The 23,064-nt window shown below is 50.6% G+C and overlaps 1 protein-coding gene across 3 annotated transcripts in view; it reads left to right on the forward strand.

The window, feature by feature from the left end:
* Positions 1–21,976, forward strand: part of SUPT5H (SPT5 homolog, DSIF elongation factor subunit) — a 43,818-nt gene extending 21,842 nt beyond the window's left edge. For all 3 annotated transcript variants that reach the window (XM_006140380.2, XM_014587755.1, XM_014587758.2), the window contains 20 exons: positions 3,970–4,221; positions 6,531–6,620; positions 6,738–6,808; positions 9,694–9,799; positions 10,002–10,095; positions 10,189–10,325; positions 11,595–11,750; positions 11,865–12,011; positions 14,949–15,095; positions 15,183–15,308; positions 16,205–16,289; positions 16,617–16,733; positions 16,814–16,916; positions 16,996–17,123; positions 17,202–17,307; positions 17,636–17,794; positions 17,908–18,076; positions 18,176–18,379; positions 21,405–21,500; positions 21,576–21,976. In XM_006140380.2, the coding sequence (XP_006140442.2) occupies positions 3,970–4,221; positions 6,531–6,620; positions 6,738–6,808; positions 9,694–9,799; positions 10,002–10,095; positions 10,189–10,325; positions 11,595–11,750; positions 11,865–12,011; positions 14,949–15,095; positions 15,183–15,308; positions 16,205–16,289; positions 16,617–16,733; positions 16,814–16,916; positions 16,996–17,123; positions 17,202–17,307; positions 17,636–17,794; positions 17,908–18,076; positions 18,176–18,379; positions 21,405–21,500; positions 21,576–21,719 (2,637 nt within the window). In that variant the 3' untranslated portion in view covers positions 21,720–21,976. The remainder of the gene's footprint in view (positions 1–3,969; positions 4,222–6,530; positions 6,621–6,737; positions 6,809–9,693; positions 9,800–10,001; positions 10,096–10,188; positions 10,326–11,594; positions 11,751–11,864; positions 12,012–14,948; positions 15,096–15,182; positions 15,309–16,204; positions 16,290–16,616; positions 16,734–16,813; positions 16,917–16,995; positions 17,124–17,201; positions 17,308–17,635; positions 17,795–17,907; positions 18,077–18,175; positions 18,380–21,404; positions 21,501–21,575) is intronic.
* Positions 21,977–23,064: the final 1,088 nt, after the last annotated feature.

The following is a 23,064-nucleotide window of genomic DNA, read 5'->3' on the forward strand; positions in this document are numbered from 1 at the left end:
CCATATTGCTAACGGCTGGTCCCCTAAAAAAATTTTTTAAAAAAATAAGTTGCTATGTACTTTTTTTTTTTTTTTAATAAATTGCTAGAGGACACTTGTACTTGCTAAAGAGAGAGAGATAGCAAAAGGGAGGTAGAGAAACCATCAACCATCACCAATGGATGTGTCCATATTGCAGTCACTTCATTTCTCTATCCGGTCAGGATTTGGGGCACACAATGTAATTTTCAGGACTCTGGGACTGGGATTCAAACTGTGCAGTCAGGGCCTGCAGGTTGTGTGGTGGTTAAAGGCACTGGACTCCCACATGGCCGACTGCAGTTCGAGTCCAGGACCGGCAGCTTGCTGTTTAACCTCCTCTTCTCTCTCTCTCTCTCTCTCTCTCTCTCTTTCTCTCTCTCTCTCTCTCTCTCTCTCTGTGTGTGTGTGTGTGTGTGTGTCCCCGTCTCTGGTCAAATTAAAAAAAAAAAAATTTTACATTCCATCAGCCATGTGAGATCTGCTTCCCTTAGCTAGCCCAGGTGCTATGAACTTTTGTGTACACATTTTTGTGTGGACATATGTTTTCAATTCTGGGTCAGTACTTCACAGTGGGAATTTTAGGTCATACAGTAACTGTTTTATGTTTAATTTATTAAAACCCTGCCAAGCTGTTTCTCAAAGCAGCTATACAATTTTAAATTTACATTAGTAATATGTGAAGCTTCCAGTTTTTCTGTCTTTGTCAACATTCATTTTCTTTCTTTCTTTTTTTTCTTTTTAAGTTTACTTGTTCCATGAGAGTAACACAGATGTCCTCGACAAGATTTTCATGTTGAGATGCACCCTCAGTCTCAGCTAGCCAGGATCACAAGCACATGTGTGCTCAGAGAAGTCCTGGAACACGAACCCAGGACCTTTCCATGTTGATCCAGTTGCACTATAGCTGTGCCACCACCTGGCGCTTGTTTTTGTTTCGATTGTAGGAATTCTAGTGGATATATCATTACTTTTTTTTCCCTTTATTTATGATGGAGCATGTCACAAGAGAAAGGAGCAACTTCACAAAGTGTACTCGTGTCATGATCTCACAGCCGGCACAGGGATCTAGCTCCCTTAAGCACTAGGCTATGGCTGGCCTATGGGACTGTCTTCTAAAAATTTATTTATTTTTATTGGTTTTTGCCATAGGGGATGTGTGCTTGCCAGAGACAGAGACAGTGAGAGGGAAAGTGAGAAATCACCCGCAGGGGGACCAGCAGTTAGCGTAATGGCTATGTCGCTGGACTCCCACGTAGTCAACCGCGGTTCGAGTCCCGGACCCGGTAGCTTAAAGTCACGCTGGGCGCGTGTGCGTGCATGCCCAAGATCCTGAGAGGAGAATGGAGGAGAGGGGATTGCGGCGTGGCCACCCCTGCTGGGGGGTGATTTCCTGCTTTCTGTCTCTGTCTCTCTCTGTCTGTCTGGCGAGTGCACGCACCCTATAGCAAAACTACAAAAAAAAAAAAAAAAAAGAAATCACCCGCAGGGAGAATGGCCATGCTGCAATCGATCCCTTTTCCTCTATTCTCCTCTTATAATTTTGGACACGCGCAAACAGGTACCTGTATGATTATTTTTTAAATTTTATTCATTTATTTTGTTTTATTTTATTTTACTTTATTTTATTTTGAATTTGACCAGAGAGAGACAAAGAGAGAGGGTACCTGTATGATTATTTTTTAAATTTTATTCATTTATTTTGTTTTATTTTATTTTACTTTATTTTATTTTGAATTTGACCAGAGAGAGACAAAGAGAGAGGGTACCTGTATGATTTTCAAACCTCCCGGTCCTGGACTTGAACAACATTTAGCCATGTGGGAGTCCAGCATCTTAACCACCATACCACCTGCTTGTCCCAGTGCTATCTTTTTATTGTTGAGTTGGAAGAGTTTTTATATATTCTGCATACAAGCTTTCTCATATATATGATTTGCAATTATTTCCTCCCATTCTGTGCATGGCTTTTTTTTTTTTTTTTAGAGGTTTTTGCTATAGGGCGCGTGCGCTCGCCAGACAGAGAGAGACATAGACAGAAAGCGAGAACTCACCCCCCAAGGTGGATGGTCACGCCACAATCCGTTCTTTTCCATTCTCCTCTCGGGATCTTGGGCACGCACGCACACGCGCCCAGCGTGAGTTTTAAGCCACGCCGGGCCCCGGACGTGAATCGCGGTCGACTACGTGGGAGTCCAGCGACATAGCCATTACGCCAACTGCTGGTTCCCAGAGGTTTTAATTTTTAAGAAGACTATTTTCTCTTTTTTTTTTTTTTGAGATTTTTTTTTTTTTTTTGGCTATAGGGCATGTGTGCTTGCCAGAAAGACCGAGACAGAGAGACAGAAAGTGAGGAAGCGAGAAATCACCCCCCCAGCCCCCCGGGGTGATGGCAACACCACAGTCCCATCTCCTCCATTTTCCTCTTGGGATCTTGGGCATACACACACGCGCCTGGCGTGAGTTTAAGCTACCAGGTCCGGGACTCGAACCATGGTCGACTACATGGGAGTCCAGTGAAATAGCCATTATGCCAACTGCTGATCCCAAGACTATTTTCTTTCTTTTTTTTTTTTGATTAATTATGTTTGTCAGGGTGCTCATGCACTTGCCAGAGAGAGAGGACAGAGGGAGAAAGCATCCCCCAGCAAGCATGGTCACACCACAATCTCTTTTCCATTTCTCCACCCTGTCCAGATTTTGGACATGAACTTGGCATTTTTCTTTCTATTTTTTTTAAATTTGCTATTGGGTACATGTACTTGCTGAAGAGAGAGAGGGGAAGAAAATGAGAAACCACCCCTAAGGTGGGAGATAGCAATGCTACAGTCCCTTCTCCTCCATTCTCCCCTCAGGATTTTGGGCACACACACCTGGCATGTTTTTCTAGCTGCTGGGTCTGGGACTTGAACCATGTGGTCAGCCATATTGGATCCAGCCGCCCTAGTCACCAGGCCACAGAGCCTGCCCACAGATTTATTTAGTTTTTAAATTGATATATGAAATTGCTATACAAAATATTTATCATGTGTAATGTGTTTTAAGATATAATCATACTTTGCTTAAACGAGAGGGCTACACCTGGGCAATATGGTATAACCTGTGATAAATTTATGGGACCACTGTAATGTGTGGTCCATTGTCGACTGTGGCTCATGACTATATATATGCACATTGTGGAATGATGAAATCTATCTACTTAATATGTGCATTACCTCCCATAGTTATCATTTTTGTGTGAGCATTTTATTTAAATATTTTGGGGGGCCAGCAGGTGGCATAGTAGTTATGGTACTGGACTCCCACCTGGCACACTATGGCAGAAACCTAAAAAAAATAAAATTAAAATATATATTTAATTTACTTACCTTTTTTTTTTTTTTTTTTTTTTTTTTTTAAACTTGCTACAGGGCACATGTGCTCACGAGAGAAAGAGAGTGAGTGAGAAAGCAAGCCTTCACGTCTAGGACTCAAGCCGCAGTTGGCTATGTGGGAGTCCAGTGCCTCAGCCACCATGCTATCTGCTGGGCTTCCCAAAACATTTTTAGGAGTTTCTTTCTTTTATGAGGGAGCATGTGCACATACAGAAAAAGGAGAGAGATCAGAAAGAAGGAAGACGGGCACCCTTAGGGTCTCATCATTCTATGATCCCCTGCCCTCACCCTCCAAAACTTGTGAGAACCCAGAGTGTGCACTCATATGCCTGGCACTGCAGTTCACTGTGCTACAAGCTGCGCCACCAGCCTTGGCTGCCATTTAAAAAAAAAAAAAAAAAATCCAGCCTTGATCTTTTATGGTAATAATTGCACTGGATGTCCCATGTCCATGTCACTGCACCAACATGTTTTTGTGGGAAAACTTCTTGGAAGAGGGACCACTGAGCAGTAGCCACTATTACTGTTACTTGCAGCTGTGTCTCATCATCTCCTGCTTCCCTGGCTCACCCTGCAGCCCCTACAGATTAAGTCAGTCGTGGCACCTGAGCACGTGAAGGGCTACATCTATGTGGAGGCTTACAAGCAGACCCACGTGAAGCAAGCCATTGAGGGCGTCGGCAACCTGCGGCTTGGCTACTGGAACCAGCAGATGGTGCCCATCAAGGAGATGACAGACGTGCTCAAAGTGGTGAAGGAGGTGGCCAACCTGAAACCGAAGTCTTGGGTCCGCCTCAAGCGGGGCATCTACAAGGATGACATCGCTCAGGTGCCAGGGGTGGGGTGGCCAAGGGGCAAGGTCATCCTGTATTCTGTCTTTCACTCCTTTCCTTCTTATCTTTCTTTTTTTTTTTTTTTTAATATTTTTTTAAAGAACTATTTGTTTATTTAATTCCATTTGCTATTGTTATTTTTAATTTGACCAGAGAGAAAGGTAAAGCAAGAAAGCAAGCCACCAGGTCTAGGACTCGAACCATGGTCTGCCATGTGGGAATTCAGTGCCCTTATCCACCACACCACCTGCTGGCCCCTCTTCTTACCTTTCTAGTGCAGTGAGTAGGACCTTACTCAGATAAGGTGAAGCAGAACCTGGGTGTTGTGAGTGCACAGAAAGCGGATGGCCACCTCTGTGTCTGTTCAAAGGCCTGTTAAGTAAAGATCTGAAGGAGTGCAGGAGGGAGCCAGGCAGAGTTCTGGGGAAGTGTCTTAGGGCAGAAGGAGCAGCACATGAAGTAGGAAGGACCAATAGGACTGTTACTGATAGCACCAGAGTGAGTGAGGGCAAGAGTGGCAGGAGGTCAGCTCAGGAGTAATGAGGCCTGCAGCCCATCCTAGGGCTCTGGCCTGTGTTGGAGTAGGTGGAAGGGTTCCCCAGGACACAGTCTGACTTGGGTTTTAATAGGATCTATCTGGTAACTATTGGTCTAGACTGCCAGGTCTCGAGTGTTGGCCTTTGGGACATTTTTGGTTGTGTTAGCCGTATGGGAGGGGGTAAGGGGTTGGGGTGTGGTGGGGAGAGGAGTGCTAGTAATATCCTGCAGTGCACAAGGGGAGCCACCCACAGCAAAGAATTGCCTGGCCCTAAAGGTGAGTAGTGCTAAGAGTGAAAAACCTTGGCACAGTCAGGAAGGGGCCAAAGGCAGGAGCTAAGAGACCAGGGAGGAAACTGCTACCTGTAGTCCAGGTGAGAGGTGCTGGCAGACAGGTCCAAGGGAACGTGGCAGACAAGAACAGGCTGGGTGGTTTTGTTTTACATTTTCTATTTTGTTAGATGCTTGCGACTAGAGACAGGGAGACAGAGGGAGAATGAGAAAGAACCCCCTGTGAGGCATGGTCATATTGCAGTCCTTTTATTTTCCTTCCTTTCAGGGTTTTGGGCATGCATGCACAGACACCTGGCATGTTTCTCAAGCCACTGGGTCCAGGACTTGAGATGCACAGTTAGTCATTTGGGATCCAGCTGCCTTAACTACCATACCACTGACTGGTCCCAATTTAAAAAAAAAAAATTTTTTTTAAGTTTATTTCCTCTGTGGGAGACAGATAGTACTTATAATAGGGTCCTGACACTGCAATCCCCTCCCAGCTTCAGCCAACCCCAGGTCATGGGTGTGTGTGTGCCCAATAGACTCAGAGAAGTCTCTGGATATGAACGCAGAACCTTTCCACGTGGATTGGCTTTGCTGAGCATTGAAGTTTCCCACTCTGCCATCATTCTACCTGTAGGTCACATGTTTTTTTTTCCTTTGGCTATACGATTTGTGTGCTCACCGCGGAGAGAGAGAGAAAGAAAGTTAGAAAGTACACCCCAGGGAGGATGACCATGCGTGGCAATCTCTTCTCTTCCCAGGACTTCTGGGCACACATGCACATGTGTCCAGCGTGTTTCCCAAGCCACCATGTCTGGGACTTGAACTGCACTATCTGCAGTGGGATCCAGCCACCCCAACCACCACACCACCTGCTGGCCTTAGGCCATGTTTTTATGAAGGCAGAGCTGTCAGAATTTGCTGACAGATTAGATCTAGGTAGAAACAAAAGAAAGGAATCAAGAATAACTCCCAGAGTAGGGCCAATAGATGGCATAGTGGGTAAGGTACTGGACTCTCACTTGACTGACTATGGTTCGAGTCCTGGTTGCTTGAAAATCACGCTGGGTGTGTGTGCATGCATATCCAAAATCCTAAGAGAAGAATGGAGAAGGGATTGTGGTGTGGCCATCCCACCAGGGGGTGATAAAGCTCTGACTGTTTGCCTGGGCAGCAGAAAGAACAGAGTGAGAGATGGCAGGGAGGGCAGGTTGGGGAGACATCAGAGCTTCAGCCATGGTTGTCCTGGGTTTAAGGGACTTTTTGGGCATCAAGTAATGATGCTAAGCAGGCATTGGGTATTTGGTTACAGGGTTTGGGGACCCTCAAGTAGAGACAGGCTAGAGAGGGCCTTCAGGAGCTGTCTGTAGTCAGATTTCTTCTCTGTCCCCCTCTATCCCTTCCTGACCTCTCCTTGCTCTTCCTGTGTCTGGGGTCAGGGAGGGAGGGCCAGGGCCCCGCTGACCAGCCCCTGCTCCCGTCCTTTCAGGTGGATTACGTGGAACCCAGCCAGAACACCATCTCCCTGAAGATGATCCCACGCATCGACTATGACCGGATCAAGGCCCGCATGAGCTTGGTATGTGGGGTCATGCTGCTGCCTGGGGTGTGGGGACACTTGAGATCTCCGCTGGTGGGGGAGCTCTCCCCCATTCCCCCCTCCCCCCTTCCCTCCCATACCCCTTTTTTTCCACAGAAAGACTGGTTTGCCAAACGGAAGAAGTTTAAGCGACCTCCGCAGAGGCTGTTTGACGCTGAGAAGATCAGGTGAGTGTAGGGACAGGACAGGCTGGGCTGGATCCCAGGCCATGGTTGGCTCTTGCAGGTTCCACTGCAGTCCCCTCCACAGGCTCAGATGGTGAGTGGTTAGCTGGGCAGTGTGTAGCCTCAGTGTAGCTATAAAGATTGATGGTCCCTGCCCCTGCCTCCTGGGGTTGCAGTGAGGGTTATACAGGTGAATGTTGTGTGCCCAGACTGCCCTTGTACGAAGTGTGTGTAGTTGTTGGTGTCATCTGTTGAAATGGTATTTAGGAATCATGTCAGGCTTCAGGGTCTCGCTCCCTCCCTGACCACCTCATCCCACCTGAGCCCCTCACCATCAGAGTTTCTTGCCCACCCTGACCAGCTGAGTGGGGACTTGGAGTAGCCCAGGAATCCCTGCATTCCGGGGCTAGCCTCGGGCTCCTGGAGAGGGCAGGAGAGGAAGAGATGGAGAAACAGCCACCAGTACATGCTTTCCTCTGGTCCTTTTCTGGAGCATTCGAGTGTGAACCAGGCAGTGTTCTTTCTGATAAAGACTGGATTATGAAGACACCTTTCATTGTGCCACATGGGCCTTGCCAGTACTGTACATGCTCCTGTCAGGTCTCACTCCACTGGACCTCCTCTCACTGTGTTGCCAAGAGCTAACCATTGTGGGACTGGCAGGTGGTATGGTGGTTGAGGTGCTGGATTCTCATATGGCTGACTATCATTTGAGTCCCAGGCCTGGTGGCTTGCTTTCTTTCAAAAAAAAAAAAAAAAGAGCTAACCATTGTGACCCCCCACTCTGCCTCTGGTGGGCCGGCTGACACAGTGCCTCTCATGCCCTGCAGAGCATGCTGGTTCCACAGCCAGGTTCACCACATGGAAATGAGTGAACTTGACCTGCTCCTTCACGCATTTCTGTCTTGGGGAGTGTTGGAGACATTCCTGCCCCACGCTGGAGTGAGCAGGAACCAAGTGTCACCCATCCCACACACTCAAGGCCAAGTTACAGTGCAGGCTTGGTGTCCCACTCCCTGGTTTTGAATTCTGACTCTCCAACTTGCTGTTGGAAGCCCTGGGCATGTGGCATTCTCTCCCTTAGAAAAAAAGGAACTCATGATGGATGCCACAAGGTTTGAGAAAATCAGTGAGTGTTGGGGGGGGAGGGACTGCAGCAGGCGGCATGGTGGTTAAGGTGCTGGGCTCCCATATAGCTAACCACAGTTGGAGTCTTGGACCTGGCAGGTTGCTTTCTCACTTTTTCTCTGTCTCTTTTTGGTGAGCACATTGAGCACATGTGCCCTATAGCAAATTAAATAATTCTTTTTAAAATTATTTTCTTTATTTTATTTATCATTGTAGTTCTTTTTTTTTTTTTTTTTGAGAGGTTTTTGCTATAGGGCGCGTGCGCTCGCCAGACAGAGAGACAGAAAGCAAGAAATCACCCCCCAGGGGGATGGCCACGCCGCAATCCCTTCTCCTCCATTCTGCTCTCGGGATCTTGGGCACGCACGCACATGCGCCCAGCGTGAGTTTTAAGCCACTGGGTCTGAGATGCGAACCGCGGTCAACTACATGGGAGTCCAGCAACATAGCCATTACACTAACTGCTGGTCCCATTGTAGTTATTTTCAATTTGACCCAAAGTGAGACAGAGAGAGAAAAAAGGAAGAGAGGAAGAGAAAGCAAGCCACCAGGTCCAGGACTTGAACGATAGCCATGTGGGAGTCCAGCACCCCAAACCACTACATCACCTGCTGGCCCTTTACATGAGCTTGCCAGAGAGAGAGAGAAAAACATCAGACGGAAAGTGAGAAATCACCCCCTGAGGAGATGACCACGCTGTAATCCTTTCTCGTCCATCCAGGTGCCTCAGATCCCAGGAGGAGGACTGGGATACACATGTGCCTGGCATGATTTTTTTTTTTTTTTGAGAGAGAGATTTTTGCTATAGTGCACATGTGCTCACTAGAGAGACAGAGAGACAGAGACAGAAAGCGAGATTACCCCCTGGAGGGGATGGCCACACCACAATCCCTTCTCCATTCTCCTCTTGGGATCTTGGGCATGCAGGCATCTGCTGTTCTTATCCCAGCATGAATTTTTAATTATTATTTATTTATTTAAAAGACAATTTAATTTTTTAAATTTTTATTTATTTATTCATTTACTTTAATTTGACCAGAGAGAGAGAGAGAGAGAAAGTGAGAAAGGAAGCCGCCAGGTCTGGAACTCAAACATTGGTTGGCCATGTGGAAGTGTTCAGAGCCTTAGCCACCATGCCATCTGCTGGTACCCCTGGCATGATTTTTAAGCCACTGGGTCCAGGACTTGAACCATGGTTGGCCATGTGGGAGTCCAGCGACATAACCACTACACCATCTGCTGGTCCCAGTACATAATTCTTAAAAAACAAATAAATAAAAGCGTCAGTGAGTGAGGTCGTGAGAGTGTGGGCCACCCTGAGTGCTCTGAGTGTTGACCATTACCATCATCTGACACTAATCCTTTGCTCATCTGCTATTTGCTGAGCACCTGCCACATGTCAGGCACTATTCTCGGTGAAATAGAAATGGCCACAACATAAAGATAGTGAATGCTTGCCCTTCTAGTGCCGGCATACTAGTTAGGGAGACAGATCAAGCGTGTCAGATAGTGTGATACATGCTCTGCTGACAAATAAGCAGGGAGAGGCGGAGAAGGGCAGGGAGGTGGGACTGTGTGCCCCTCCATCGACGTGAGTGTGTGGGTTGGCAGGAAGTCACTTCTGCTAAGAGGGCATGTAGAGGTTGGGGTGAGATGGGTCAGTTGGCCTGTGCGCCTCCTCCCCCTTTGCCAGCTGAGGAGACTGAAGTACCCCAAGGTTTTCTCCCCGCCTTCTAATCTTCTCTCCCTCCAAATCCCAGGTCCCTGGGGGGTGATGTTGCCTCAGATGGTGACTTCCTCATCTTCGAGGGGAACCGTTACAGCCGGAAGGGCTTTCTGTTCAAGAGCTTTGCCATGTCTGCCGTGGTGAGGGTCCCGGGGCTATGGGGGGTGTGTGTCAACCTTTCTGTCCCTCCTGCAGTCCAGGCACTGGGTCTTCTGGATCAGTCCCAGATAATCTTCAATTAGGAGTGTCCCTGGGGGGATCATTCTCACCATTCCTGCAACCCACTCAGCTGGCTGTGGCACAGACTGAATCCATTGCCTCTTCCTCCCCTCGTCTCCTCAGATCACGGAGGGCGTGAAGCCCACGCTCTCCGAGTTGGAGAAGTTCGAGGACCAGCCAGAGGGCATCGACCTGGAGGTGGTGACTGAGAGCACAGGTAATTTGGCCCCATCTGTAACCCAGGCCAGGGAGGAAGGGGCAGCCTGTGGGGGTGGCCCCTAAGTCAGCCCTTCTACCACCACCACCACAGGGAAGGAGCGGGAACACAACTTCCAGCCAGGGGACAACGTGGAGGTGTGTGAAGGCGAGCTCATCAACCTGCAGGGCAAGATCCTCAGCGTAGACGGCAATAAGATCACCATCATGCCCAAGCACGAGGACCTCAAGGTGGGCACCTATGTCACCCCAGGACCAGGCGTGTGTGTGTGGCTCTGCCCATCCCCAGCTGTGAGAGGTAGGGAGCAGAGTGTTAAAGTGCATGTCTGGCTGTACAAAGATGTCCAGGTGGTGGCAGGCCTGGTTTCATCTCTGTCTTCGAGGAGGTTATGTCTGGGCCTTTCTAGTGTTTGCAGGAGCCTGAGAGGGCATGTCTGATGAAGTAATAATATGTACATCTCAGGGTCAGTTCTGGTGGTTAAGGCAGCTGGGTCTCACATGGCCAACCATGTGTTTTGAGTCCTGAGCCAGGGGGCTTGAGAAACATGCTGGACGCATGTGCGTGTGTGCTCAGAATCTCCAAAGGAGGAAGAGATGGAAGAGAAGGGACTGTGGCAAGAGTATGCCTAATAAAGGGTGCTTTCTCCTTTCCCTGTCTTGTCTCTGTTTCTGGAGAGCACATGCACCCTCTGGCATAACAATGAAATGTGGAGTGAAGGTGTACAGGCCTGCTTTGTGATTTGGAGAGATGCCATTATATTCCTGTCTCTTGAGGGGATCGCTGTCTTTGGTAGACTGAGCTGTACATCTTTCGGGGGGGTGTTCAGGATGGGTTCAAGGGAGGACAGTGTATATGGCATGTGGGAGAAATATGCGTCCTAGAGTCTTGCTGTGTAGCTCTGTCATTGAAGAGCTGGCTTGGTTGTGTCTGTCATTGGAGAGTGACTTGGCCTATCTTGTGTTTCTGAAAAACAAGGTATCTAGGTATGTATTAAGTCTAAGACATGATTAATCATGGAGGAATCTGAGGTGGGTGCCTGTTTTTGTTTGCTTAGAGAGAGGTGTTTGAGTGTTTGTGTGTGTGTTCATATGTGTTGGGGTGAGGGTTGAGCAGGCCAGTGTGGTGCATCTGGCTGGGGTTAGGCTATGTTAGGTGGGTTGTGTATCTGACAGGCAGGCTGTGCTGCTTGGTTGTAAAGGGTTGTATGTCAGGCGAGCTCTTGGTGCATGGGTCCAGGTCAGTCTCGAGGGAGGGCTGGCTATCTCTTGGTGGGGTAATGGATTGTTGAGGTCAATGTCTGGGTCTGTGGTTAGCTGTTGGAGCACCTGAGGGCTTCTACAAGTGGCCTGAAGTAGTCAGTGGGTTCGGGGGATATGTGAACCTAGGGTGGATTTGGTCCAGCTCTGTTCCAAGAATATGAGTGGATTCCGAAGGTAAGAGAGGCAGGCAGGTTGTGGCTTCCCCTCACTTACTCCTTGTCCCCACATCTAATCCTCCAGGACATGCTGGAGTTCCCAGCCCAGGAACTTCGGAAATATTTCAAGATGGGTGACCATGTGAAGGTGATCGCTGGCCGATTTGAAGGTGACACGGGCCTCATTGTGCGAGTAGAAGAGAACTTTGTCATCCTCTTCTCAGACCTCACCATGCACGAGGTAGGTGGGCAGATGGGGGGGGGTTGAAGGGCATATGTGTCAAGAGGAGACCCAGGTAGACCCCTGGGCCTAGGTTGACCATGGACCCTACCCACCTGTCACCATCTCCTACAGCTGAAGGTGCTCCCCCGAGACCTACAGCTCTGCTCGGAGACAGCCTCAGGTGTGGATGTTGGGGGCCAACACGAATGGGGTGAGCTGGTGCAGCTAGATCCCCAGACCGTGGGTGTCATTGTGCGACTAGAGCGGGAGACCTTCCAGGTAGGTATATTACGCTCTGGCCAGGCTTTGCTTTTATGGGCCTCCCGTTCCCCTCAAGCCCTTTGTCCTAGGGGCAGCAGAGAGCATGGTGGCTATAAACCCAGACTGGTCGGGGACCTGGCTCTGCTGCTCTCACGGATGCTTGTGTGAAACTGGCAAGTGGCAAGTGATTGACCCTCTCTGTGCCTCAGCTCCACACCCTGTAAAACAGGGATGGTAGCAGTGAGTGGTCCCGAGATCAGATACGTACCTCAAGTAACTTGTGCCCTCTTCCCGTCACTTCCTCCTGAAGGTGTGGGCCTCACAGAGCTTGGTGCTTAGGACCCTGGACTCGGTCCTCAGCCCTGTTGCTTCTGTGCTTTTAGGCTAATGACTCAGCTCCTCTGGGCCTAAGACCCCTTCTGTAAGATGGGAATCACTATAGCATCCACCTCAGAGGGAAGTTCAGGGAAACATTTTGTGTGAAGGACTTAACATGGGGCCTCATAGAGAATGAGGGGTAAACAATTAGCTATGATGTTAGTTCTAGTCTTGCCCCATCTCTCAGGTTCCTGATGCTCAATTGAGGGTAGGCTCTCTTCCCAGAGAGTGTCTTGGAATGATTGGGAACGAGGAGGTTATGTCTGGGCCTTTCTAGTGTTTGCAGGAGCCTGAGAGGGCATGTCTGATGAAGTAATAATATGTACATCTCAGGGTCAGTTCTGGTGGTTAAGGCAGCTGGGTCTCACATGGCCAACCATGTGTTTTGAGTCCTGAGCCAGGGGGCTTGAGAAACATGCTGGACGCATGTGCGTGTGTGCTCAGAATCTCCAAAGGAGGAAGAGATGGAAGAGAAGGGACTGTGGCAAGAGTATGCCTAATAAAGGGTGCTTTCTCCTTTCCCTGTCTTGTCTCTGTTTCTGGAGAGCACATGCACCCTCTGGCATAACAATGAAATGTGGAGTGAAGGTGTACAGGCCTGCTTTGTGATTTGGAGAGATGCCATTATATTCCTGTCTCTTGAGGGGATCGCTGTCTTTGGTAGACTGAGCTGTACATCTTTCGGGGGGGTGTTCAGGATGGGTTCAAGGGAGGACAGTGTATATGGCATGTGGGAGAAATATGCGTCCTAGAGTCTTGCTGTGTAGCTCTGTCATTGAAGAGCTGGCTTGGTTGTGTCTGTCATTGGAGAGTGACTTGGCCTATCTTGTGTTTCTGAAAAACAAGGTATCTAGGTATGTATTAAGTCTAAGACATGATTAATCATGGAGGAATCTGAGGTGGGTGCCTGTTTTTGTTTGCTTAGAGAGAGGTGTTTGAGTGTTTGTGTGTGTGTTCATATGTGTTGGGGTGAGGGTTGAGCAGGCCAGTGTGGTGCATCTGGCTGGGGTTAGGCTATGTTAGGTGGGTTGTGTATCTGACAGGCAGGCTGTGCTGCTTGGTTGTAAAGGGTTGTATGTCAGGCGAGCTCTTGGTGCATGGGTCCAGGTCAGTCTCGAGGGAGGGCTGGCTATCTCTTGGTGGGGTAATGGATTGTTGAGGTCAATGTCTGGGTCTGTGGTTAGCTGTTGGAGCACCTGAGGGCTTCTACAAGTGGCCTGAAGTAGTCAGTGGGTTCGGGGGATATGTGAACCTAGGGTGGATTTGGTCCAGCTCTGTTCCAAGAATATGAGTGGATTCCGAAGGTAAGAGAGGCAGGCAGGTTGTGGCTTCCCCTCACTTACTCCTTGTCCCCACATCTAATCCTCCAGGACATGCTGGAGTTCCCAGCCCAGGAACTTCGGAAATATTTCAAGATGGGTGACCATGTGAAGGTGATCGCTGGCCGATTTGAAGGTGACACGGGCCTCATTGTGCGAGTAGAAGAGAACTTTGTCATCCTCTTCTCAGACCTCACCATGCACGAGGTAGGTGGGCAGATGGGGGGGGGTTGAAGGGCATATGTGTCAAGAGGAGACCCAGGTAGACCCCTGGGCCTAGGTTGACCATGGACCCTACCCACCTGTCACCATCTCCTACAGCTGAAGGTGCTCCCCCGAGACCTACAGCTCTGCTCGGAGACAGCCTCAGGTGTGGATGTTGGGGGCCAACACGAATGGGGTGAGCTGGTGCAGCTAGATCCCCAGACCGTGGGTGTCATTGTGCGACTAGAGCGGGAGACCTTCCAGGTAGGTATATTACGCTCTGGCCAGGCTTTGCTTTTATGGGCCTCCCGTTCCCCTCAAGCCCTTTGTCCTAGGGGCAGCAGAGAGCATGGTGGCTATAAACCCAGACTGGTCGGGGACCTGGCTCTGCTGCTCTCACGGATGCTTGTGTGAAACTGGCAAGTGGCAAGTGATTGACCCTCTCTGTGCCTCAGCTCCACACCCTGTAAAACAGGGATGGTAGCAGTGAGTGGTCCCGAGATCAGATACGTACCTCAAGTAACTTGTGCCCTCTTCCCGTCACTTCCTCCTGAAGGTGTGGGCCTCACAGAGCTTGGTGCTTAGGACCCTGGACTCGGTCCTCAGCCCTGTTGCTTCTGTGCTTTTAGGCTAATGACTCAGCTCCTCTGGGCCTAAGACCCCTTCTGTAAGATGGGAATCACTATAGCATCCACCTCAGAGGGAAGTTCAGGGAAACATTTTGTGTGAAGGACTTAACATGGGGCCTCATAGAGAATGAGGGGTAAACAATTAGCTATGATGTTAGTTCTAGTCTTGCCCCATCTCTCAGGTTCCTGATGCTCAATTGAGGGTAGGCTCTCTTCCCAGAGAGTGTCTTGGAATGATTGGGAACATTTTTAGTTGACCCAGTGCCCAGAGGGTGGTACTCTGGCTGCCCCAGCACGAGGGAGTCTAGATGTCCTGCCAAGCGTGGGCCAATCTCCCCAGGGAAGGCTAATTCCCCTTTAAGGAAGCACTGTTTCATGTCACCGGCTTCTCTTACCCCCTTGGTATCCTCCCTCTCCCTCTGAAGGTGCTGAACATGTACGGGAAGGTGGTGACTGTCAGACACCAGGCTGTGACCCGGAAAAAGGACAACCGCTTTGCTGTGGCCCTGGACTCAGAACAGAACAACATCCATGTGAAGGACATCGTCAAGGTCATTGATGGCCCTCACTCAGTGAGTACAAGCACCTGCACTTCAGCTGCTTCAGTTGGGGTAGGGCAGGGTCTGGAGAGAGTGAGTGCCCTTTTCCCACCCTGGCAGGGCCGCGAGGGCGAGATTCGTCACATCTTCCGCAGCTTCGCCTTCCTGCATTGCAAGAAACTGGTGGAGAACGGGGGCATGTTTGTCTGTAGGACACGTCACCTGGTGCTGGCTGGGGGCTCGAAGGTGAGGTGCACGTGGTGGGACCTTCCCTCTCGGTTGGGAATCTGGCTCAGCTCCCTAACCATCGTGGCCCAGAAGTGGCTTCTTAAATTTCAGAGGGCAGATGTCTCTGTCAAGTCTTTGGCGGGGTGAGATAAGGGTCGATTTGGGCTTCTGAACTGTTCTCCAAACCATTTGTTCAGTTCTGGCACCTGCCAGGTGCCAGACCCTGGGGATACAGCAGTGACCAAAACCGTACTCTCTGTCCTCCCAGAGCGAGTACTGCAGAGGTGAACAGGCACAGACACACGTGACAAAAGCACCGTGAACAAAATTAAATGGAGTAGGAGATGGAGAATGGCAGGAGCTGCTGCTTTCGGTAGAGGAGTCTAGAAAAAGGCCTCCTTGATGCAGCCGCCTTTGAGCAGGCCTGGATGAGAGGAGAGCAAGCCATGTGAATCTCTTGGGGGAAGAGCTAGTGCCAAGGCCTCACAGTGGGACTTGAAAGAAAGTTGTACAGAACCGAGTTTCAGAAAGGAAATCAGGTCTGGGATCTGGTAGCTGGGACCAGGAAGTGGTCTCAGGACCCTGCCTATGGGGTGACAGATTCCCATGACTTGCAGCTTTTATGCCACCAGGGCCTTGCATTCCCGACCAGCATATTTTCAGTTCCACTCCTTGACCAGGGAAGGCCCAGGCCTTTTTATTGACAGTCCTGTAGCGGCAGAGTGTTAGCAGTTTTTCCAGAGGGAATTTGAGTCACTATCACAGGAAGGAGGGAAGGATGGCTGCTGGGCAGGTTCAAGCAGAAACTTGAACCTGGAGTTGTTCCTACATGGAGGGAGACCATGTGGTAGGGGATTGGGAGCCTATTACCCAGGTCCAGCCAACTGCCTGTTCACTGCTTGGTCTTCCCCTAGCCCCGAGATGTGACCAACTTCACCGTGGGTGGCTTTGCCCCTATGAGTCCCCGGATCAGCAGCCCCATGCACCCTAGTGCTGGAGGTGAGGGGCGTCAGGGACCAGGGAGGTGTTAGGGGGTGCAGTGGGGAGGGGCTGGGGACAGCCTTGGTGGTTCAGCCCACGTGCACTGGGCACCTGGTTTGGGCTGAGCCCTGCCATTTTGGGTCTCAGCCCGTAGTGCGGGGTGGGGACAGATCTAACTCCACAGTGACAGTGGGAAAGGTCAGGGCTGTAATGGCGGAGCCCGAGGGTTAGTCTAGAGGAGGCTCCTAACCCAAACTGGAGAAAGTCTAACAGGTGAAGGGGGTTTGAGGTTGCTCTGGCTGTGGGCCCAGCCCTGGGGCTAGTGATGTTCTACTCTCTCCCCAGGCCAACGTGGCGGCTTTGGTAGCCCAGGTGGCGGCGGCGGCATGAGCAGGGGCCGGGGGCGTAGAGACAACGAGCTCATTGGCCAGACTGTGCGCATCTCCCAGGGGCCCTACAAAGGTGACCTACACAGTTGGGTGGGGCCTGGGTGGGGCCTGGTGGAGGGGAGCCCCCCGGCCTGACCTGCTGCCTTCTCCCAGGCTACATCGGTGTGGTGAAGGATGCCACTGAGTCCACAGCCCGCGTGGAGCTGCACTCCACCTGCCAGACCATTTCTGTGGACAGGCAGCGGCTCACCACAGTGTATGGGCGGGGCCGGGGAAGGTCAGGGTGGGGGTGTTAGACTGTGAGAGAGCCCTGCTCATCCACGTGTTGCCTACAGGGGCTCCAGGCGCCCAGGCGGCATGACCTCAACCTATGGGCGGACGCCCATGTACGGCTCCCAGACGCCCATGTATGGCTCAGGCTCCCGCACGCCCATGTACGGCTCACAGACGCCTCTGCAGGATGGTGAGCTCTCCTGGGGGGTGGGGGCACTGGGGAAATGAGGCAGGACAGAGCTGATGGACAACTTGTCCCCCATTCCAGGCAGCCGCACCCCGCATTATGGCTCACAGACGCCCCTGCATGATGGCAGCCGCACTCCTGCCCAGAGTGGAGCCTGGGACCCCAACAACCCCAACACACCATCACGGTGAGGGCCAGGGCTCACTGTGGCACTGGTGTGTGGGGCAGCCATTCTAGGGTGTGTTGGGGCAGAGGGATCTCAAGGGCTCGCCTCCTCTCCAGCCTAGCCACAGCAGCCCTGCTGGTGATGCCGTGCGCATGGAGACAAATTGCCTGGTGTGCAGTCTTAGGCTGGCACCTCCTGTCTCTGCCTGTCTCTGCTCTGGAACCAAGAGCCTGTGTGTGGGGCTCCTGTGAGGGATGGAACTGTCTGGTGTGCAGTGCTGTTCTGGAGGCATCCACTTCAGTCTTGCCGCTGCGGTCATTCTCAGTAGACTTCCATCTCTTCCCAACAGGGCTGAGGAGGAGTATGAGTACGCCTTCGATGACGAGCCCACCCCGTCCCCGCAGGCTTATGGGGGGACCCCCAACCCCCAGACACCTGGCTACCCAGACCCCTCATCCCCTCAGGTCAATCCCCAGTACAACCCACAGACGCCAGGGACACCGGCCATGTGAGTCCATTAAGCCTATTCCCTGATCCACCCTGCCCGAACGCACTGGACTGCCATCCTCTTCCCCACTTGCCCCAACACGTGCCCTGTTCTCTCTCTCCCTGCCTCTGCAGGTACAACACAGACCAGTTCTCCCCCTATGCCGCTCCATCCCCGCAGGGCTCCTACCAGCCCAGCCCTAGCCCCCAAAGCTACCATCAGGTGGCACCGAGTCCGGCAGGCTACCAGAACACCCACTCTCCAGCCAGCTACCACCCTACACCCTCGCCCATGGCCTATCAGGTACTGGCTGAGGCTCGTGGGTTGGGGTGGGACTGAAGTGTGCAGGGGCCACCGGCTGGTTCACTATTCTCAGTGGCACTGTGTCCCTTTGTTCTACAGGCCAGCCCCAGCCCGAGCCCTGTTGGCTATAGTCCGATGACACCTGGAGCCCCCTCCCCTGGGGGCTACAACCCGCACACACCAGGCTCAGGCATTGAGCAAAACTCCAGTGACTGGGTAACCACTGACATCCAGGTCAAGGTGCGGGACACCTACCTGGATACACAGGTGGTAGGGCAGACAGGCGTCATCCGTAGTGTCACGGTAAGTGGGGCCTGGGCCAGTGGGCAGGGTTCCTCCTCTTGGGGCCCCTTGATCTCTGAGGTTACCTTTCTCTTTCCTTTTTAACTGTCTGGCCTTATCTTCAGGTACCCATCCCTGGGAGGACAGGTGTGGAAAGGCTTGGAATGTAGCTTCACCAGAGTGTAGAGCTCATTGGGTGAATCTTTTTTTTTTTTTGGAGAGGTTTTTTTGCTATAGGGCACGTGCGCTCGCCAGATAGAGAGAGACATAGAGACAGAAAGCGAGAAATCACCCCCCAGGGGCATGGTCACGCTGCAATCCCTTCTCCATTCTCCTCTCAGGATCTTGGGCACGCACGCACATGCGCCCAGCGTGAGTTTTAAGCCACCGGGTCCGGGACACGAACTGCGGTCCCCGGTAGTCCAGCGACATAGCCATTACGCTAACTGCTGGTTCCCTTGGGTGAATCTTCATCCTCATTTCGTTTTCTGGACAACTGCACATGAATTTGATATGGAACATTCCTTATTCCTTTGGCCCAGACAGCTTTGTTGAGCCTGGTATCAATGTGCACATCTGGAGTCCCCATCTCTTTCATGGCAAATTTCCAGATTTCTTTGAGTGCCCGAGGTCACGTTTCTTGAAGCCCACGCCATGGATGCACTTGTGAATGTTGATGGTGTATTCCCAGGTCACCACCTCGCTGATGGCAGAACGGCCCTTCTTCTCGCCACCCTTCTTTGCGGGAGCCATTCTGCCGGGCCTACGCTGGAAAACAATTTAAATTTAATTTATTTAACTTCTAAAAATTTTATTATTATTTTTAATTTGACCAGAAAGAGAGTTTTACTTATTTTTAATGTTTTCGCCATAGACTATGAGTGCTTGCCTGATACAGACAGAGCCATTGAGAGGGAAAGTGAGAAATCACCCGCCAGGGGGGGATGGCCATGCTGCAGTCCCTTTTCCTCTGGTCTCCTCTTGGGATTTTGGGTACACACATCCCCAACATGGTGTTTTTTTTTTTTTTTTTTTTAGATCAGAGGCTTCTAGGATTTATTTTTTTATTTTTAGAATTATTTTATTTGACCTTATTTATTTTAGTTTGGCCAGAGAGGGGCAGAGTGGGAAAGTGAGAAAGCAAGCCACCAGGTCCGGGACTCAAACTGTGGTCGGCTGTGTGGGAGGGAATACAGTGCCCTTAACCACCACACCACCTGCTAGCCCCGCCCAGCATGATTTTTAAGCTCTCAGGTCTGGGATTCAGACCACAGTCAGCCATGTGGAGTCTTCACCACTATACCATCTGCTAGCCCCACTTTTGTTTTTAATGATCGTGTTTGTGTGCACATGTGAGAGAGAGACAGGAGAGAGAAAGAAGCTTCCTGATGGGTTCTTATCACACCATGATTCCTTTTCCTCAGTCCTCCAGCTCCTCAGACTCTTGGCCGTCCATGTGCATGCTTTGTGTGCTGTAGGCCAGCCTAGGGATCTCAACCTGCAGCTGGCCCTGTGGCTTCCAGCACTGCAGTCCTGTATGCTATAGGCCGTGCCAGCAGGCTGGGCTCCTTCTGTTCTACTGTCTAGTTGATGCCTGCTCACCTTCTAGCACCTAGGCTATGTCAGGTATAGGTTTTCAGGTTACCTACCTGCTGCCGAAAAGCTTGAAGTTTACCCTGGTATGATTTTTTTATTATAAAGCCTGTATTTTATTCCTCCAGAGCCCCACTTCCCACATGAAGGACCAGCATCTTGTTGTCCTTTTAATTAATGCTGATTGAATTAAACACAAGCTACCAAGTCAACTCCAGGGTCTGCCCTTACAGACTTCACATTCCACTGAGGCAGAGAGATATATCCCCAGATAGTGACAGCCCACAGTGGGCAGAGGTGGGATGGAGAAAGCTCAGCGAACAAGTGGAGACCCAGAGAAGATAGCTTATTTAGCTTTGGAGAGAGAATCAGGGAGGGCTTCCTGGATTAGAAGTCATTTGAGGTGAGACCTAATGAATTAATAGGAGTAAGCCAAGAAAGATGACTGGGTTAATGTGTTCCAAATAGAGGGACTTAAGAGACTGGCAAGTGGTATGGTGGATAAAGGTGCTGGACTCCCACGTGGCCAACCCTGGTTCGAGTCCCGGATCTGATGGCTTGCTTTCTCACTTTTCCTTTCTCTCTCTCTCTCTTTCTGTCTGGTCAAATTAAAAAATAATACTGACAAATGGAATTAAATAAATAAATATTTTTTTTTAAATGCAAGGACTTGGATTGCCAAGGCCTGGAGGTAAGGGACAGTCTAGCACATTTGGGTAGCTGTAGTGTGTTCACTGTGGCTGGAACATAAAGCGCTAAGGGAAAGGTGAGCAGTGAAACCAGAGACGTGGCCAGGCCAGGTCACATGCCAGTCTGGGGAACTTGGACTGTCCAGAGGGCATTGGGGAGTCATAGAGGAATCCAAGCAGGGAGAGTGGTCACATTGAGTCTGTGATTTGGAATGAATTTCCATGTTATATTAGGGTTGGATTCAGGGTAGTGAGACTAGGGGCTGGCATCCCAAGGGGAGTTTATGCTGCACTAGGGCAGGGCCATGGGAATCAGGAGGGAGGAAGTGGGAGAGATCTGCAAGAGGCCACATGGACAGGCCTCAGAGTTGGAGGGTTGTCAGTGAAGGAGGTGAAAGATGAGGTCCAGAGCTCTGGCAGCAGATGGGGTCTTGGGGGCTATCCCTGAAATGGCCCAGGAAAAGGAGCAGTGTGAGGGTATGAAGCTGAGGTCATGAAGGGCTATAAAGTCAGATGTTTGAGAAACTCTTCTCTAACTAAGCTTCATCTTCGTGCTTCCCTGGCTGATCTGTCACCTATCCCAGCCACCGTGTCCCCACATGCCACAACCCCAGGTCTCAGAACCAGGTCTAGCCTTGGTCTCTTCTGCCCCAGTGTCACCTTGATTTCTCAGAATGAGTCCTGAGCCTGTGATCCCTAGAGTGTGGGCCTTGGTCTGTTAGGAGCAGGACGGACTGACCAGGCTGTCCCTACCCCCTCCCCAGGGCGGCATGTGCTCTGTGTACCTGAAGGACAGTGAGAAGGTTGTCAGCATTTCTAGTGAGCATCTGGAGCCCATCACCCCCACCAAGAATAACAAGGTAAGGGGAGGAGCAAAGGGGGAAGGGTTGTGGGCCTGCTGGCCTGGTACCCTGACTCCATGGCCCCCACCCCAGGTGAAGGTGATCTTGGGTGAGGACCGGGAAGCCACGGGTGTCCTGCTGAGCATTGATGGTGAGGATGGCATCGTCCGCATGGACCTGGATGAGCAGCTCAAGATCCTCAACCTCCGCTTCCTGGGGAAGCTTCTGGAAGCCTGAGGCAGGCAGAGTGGTTGGGCCTGGGCAGATCGGCTGGCAGTTGAAGAGCCTCTTTCCTTCCCTGGCTCTGGACCGTGACATGGGACTCTGGGTCTGGAGCAGGGTTGAGCTCATTGTTCTGGATCCCCTTTATTTTCCTCTCTGGGTTTCCATCTTCTCCCTCCCTGATGCTTACGGGAATGAGTCTGGAAGGGTCCCCACCTTCTTGTACCCACTTCCCTCATCTTTTTCAATAAAAAACAGCTGTTTAGTCAAAAGTCATGCGTGTGTGTGTGTGTATGGGGGGTGGGGGGAGGGATCTCCTTTGTAAGCCAGGTAATTTGCAGACTCTACATACTTCCTTAGTGTGTGATTTTGGGCAAATCACTGAGTACTACCTAACCCTAAGTTTCCCCAACTAGAAAATAACGCTGGTTCCTACCAAAAGGGCTCTCGAGAGGAATGTGTCAGAAGACATCAGGAAAAGATTCTTAGAACAGAGCTTGCCGTGTGATTGGTGGAGCTTGCCGTGTGATTGGTGAAGTTACATCTTAAGCAAGCATGAATTGTGCTAAGTGAAAATCAGTCAGTATCCCCCAGAAACAACTTCAAACCTAACTTTCTCCTATGGTGCAGGATATCGTGCTTACTGGTCCTTTTTCTTGAGCCCCGGTAGCAGTGACACCAGAATTGCCATCGTGGTTGAGAGTGGGAGCAGCATAGAGTAGGGCTCAGTTTTTTTTGTGTGTTTGTTTTGTTTTGTTTTAAGGAGGGGAGCAGTTTCAAATTGGCTACTCTCCACAACCAGAGAGACAGACAGGAGGGGGGAAAGCACCCTGCAGCAGGGGATGGTCATGCTACAATCCCTTCTTCCCTTCTCCATGTAGTCAGTATTTGGGGCACTTGTGCACATGTGCATGGAGTGTTTCTCAAGCCACAGGGGCCAGGATTTGAACCACTTGGTTGGCCATGTGAGATCCAGCTCCCTTAACCACCTTGGGACCACTTGGTTGGCCATGTGAGATCCAGCTCCCTTAACCTCCATGGGACTGGCCCAAGGAGGGGTTTAATACTTTGAACCTCTTTCCCGTTCTCATTTCATGTTCACATCCCTTTCTCATTTCATGTTCACATATCTTTTTACAAATGTAAATATCCTGTAAAATATTTCAGATAGACAAGAAGGTAACATTCTGAACACCCAGGTACCCACCATCCAGTCTAAGAGACTATGTATCAGACAATTGAGCCCCATTTCAGCAGCATTCCAAACCAGGCCTCTCCAGAAATAACCACAACCCTCAATTCCATATCTTTTCTCCTCATCTTTGTATTTCTACTGCCTTAGCGTTTATGTGTTTTTTAA

This window comes from Tupaia chinensis, unplaced genomic scaffold, assembly GCF_000334495.1.
Source record: "Tupaia chinensis unplaced genomic scaffold, TupChi_1.0 Scaffold000037_13, whole genome shotgun sequence".
NCBI lineage: Eukaryota > Metazoa > Chordata > Mammalia > Scandentia > Tupaiidae > Tupaia > Tupaia belangeri.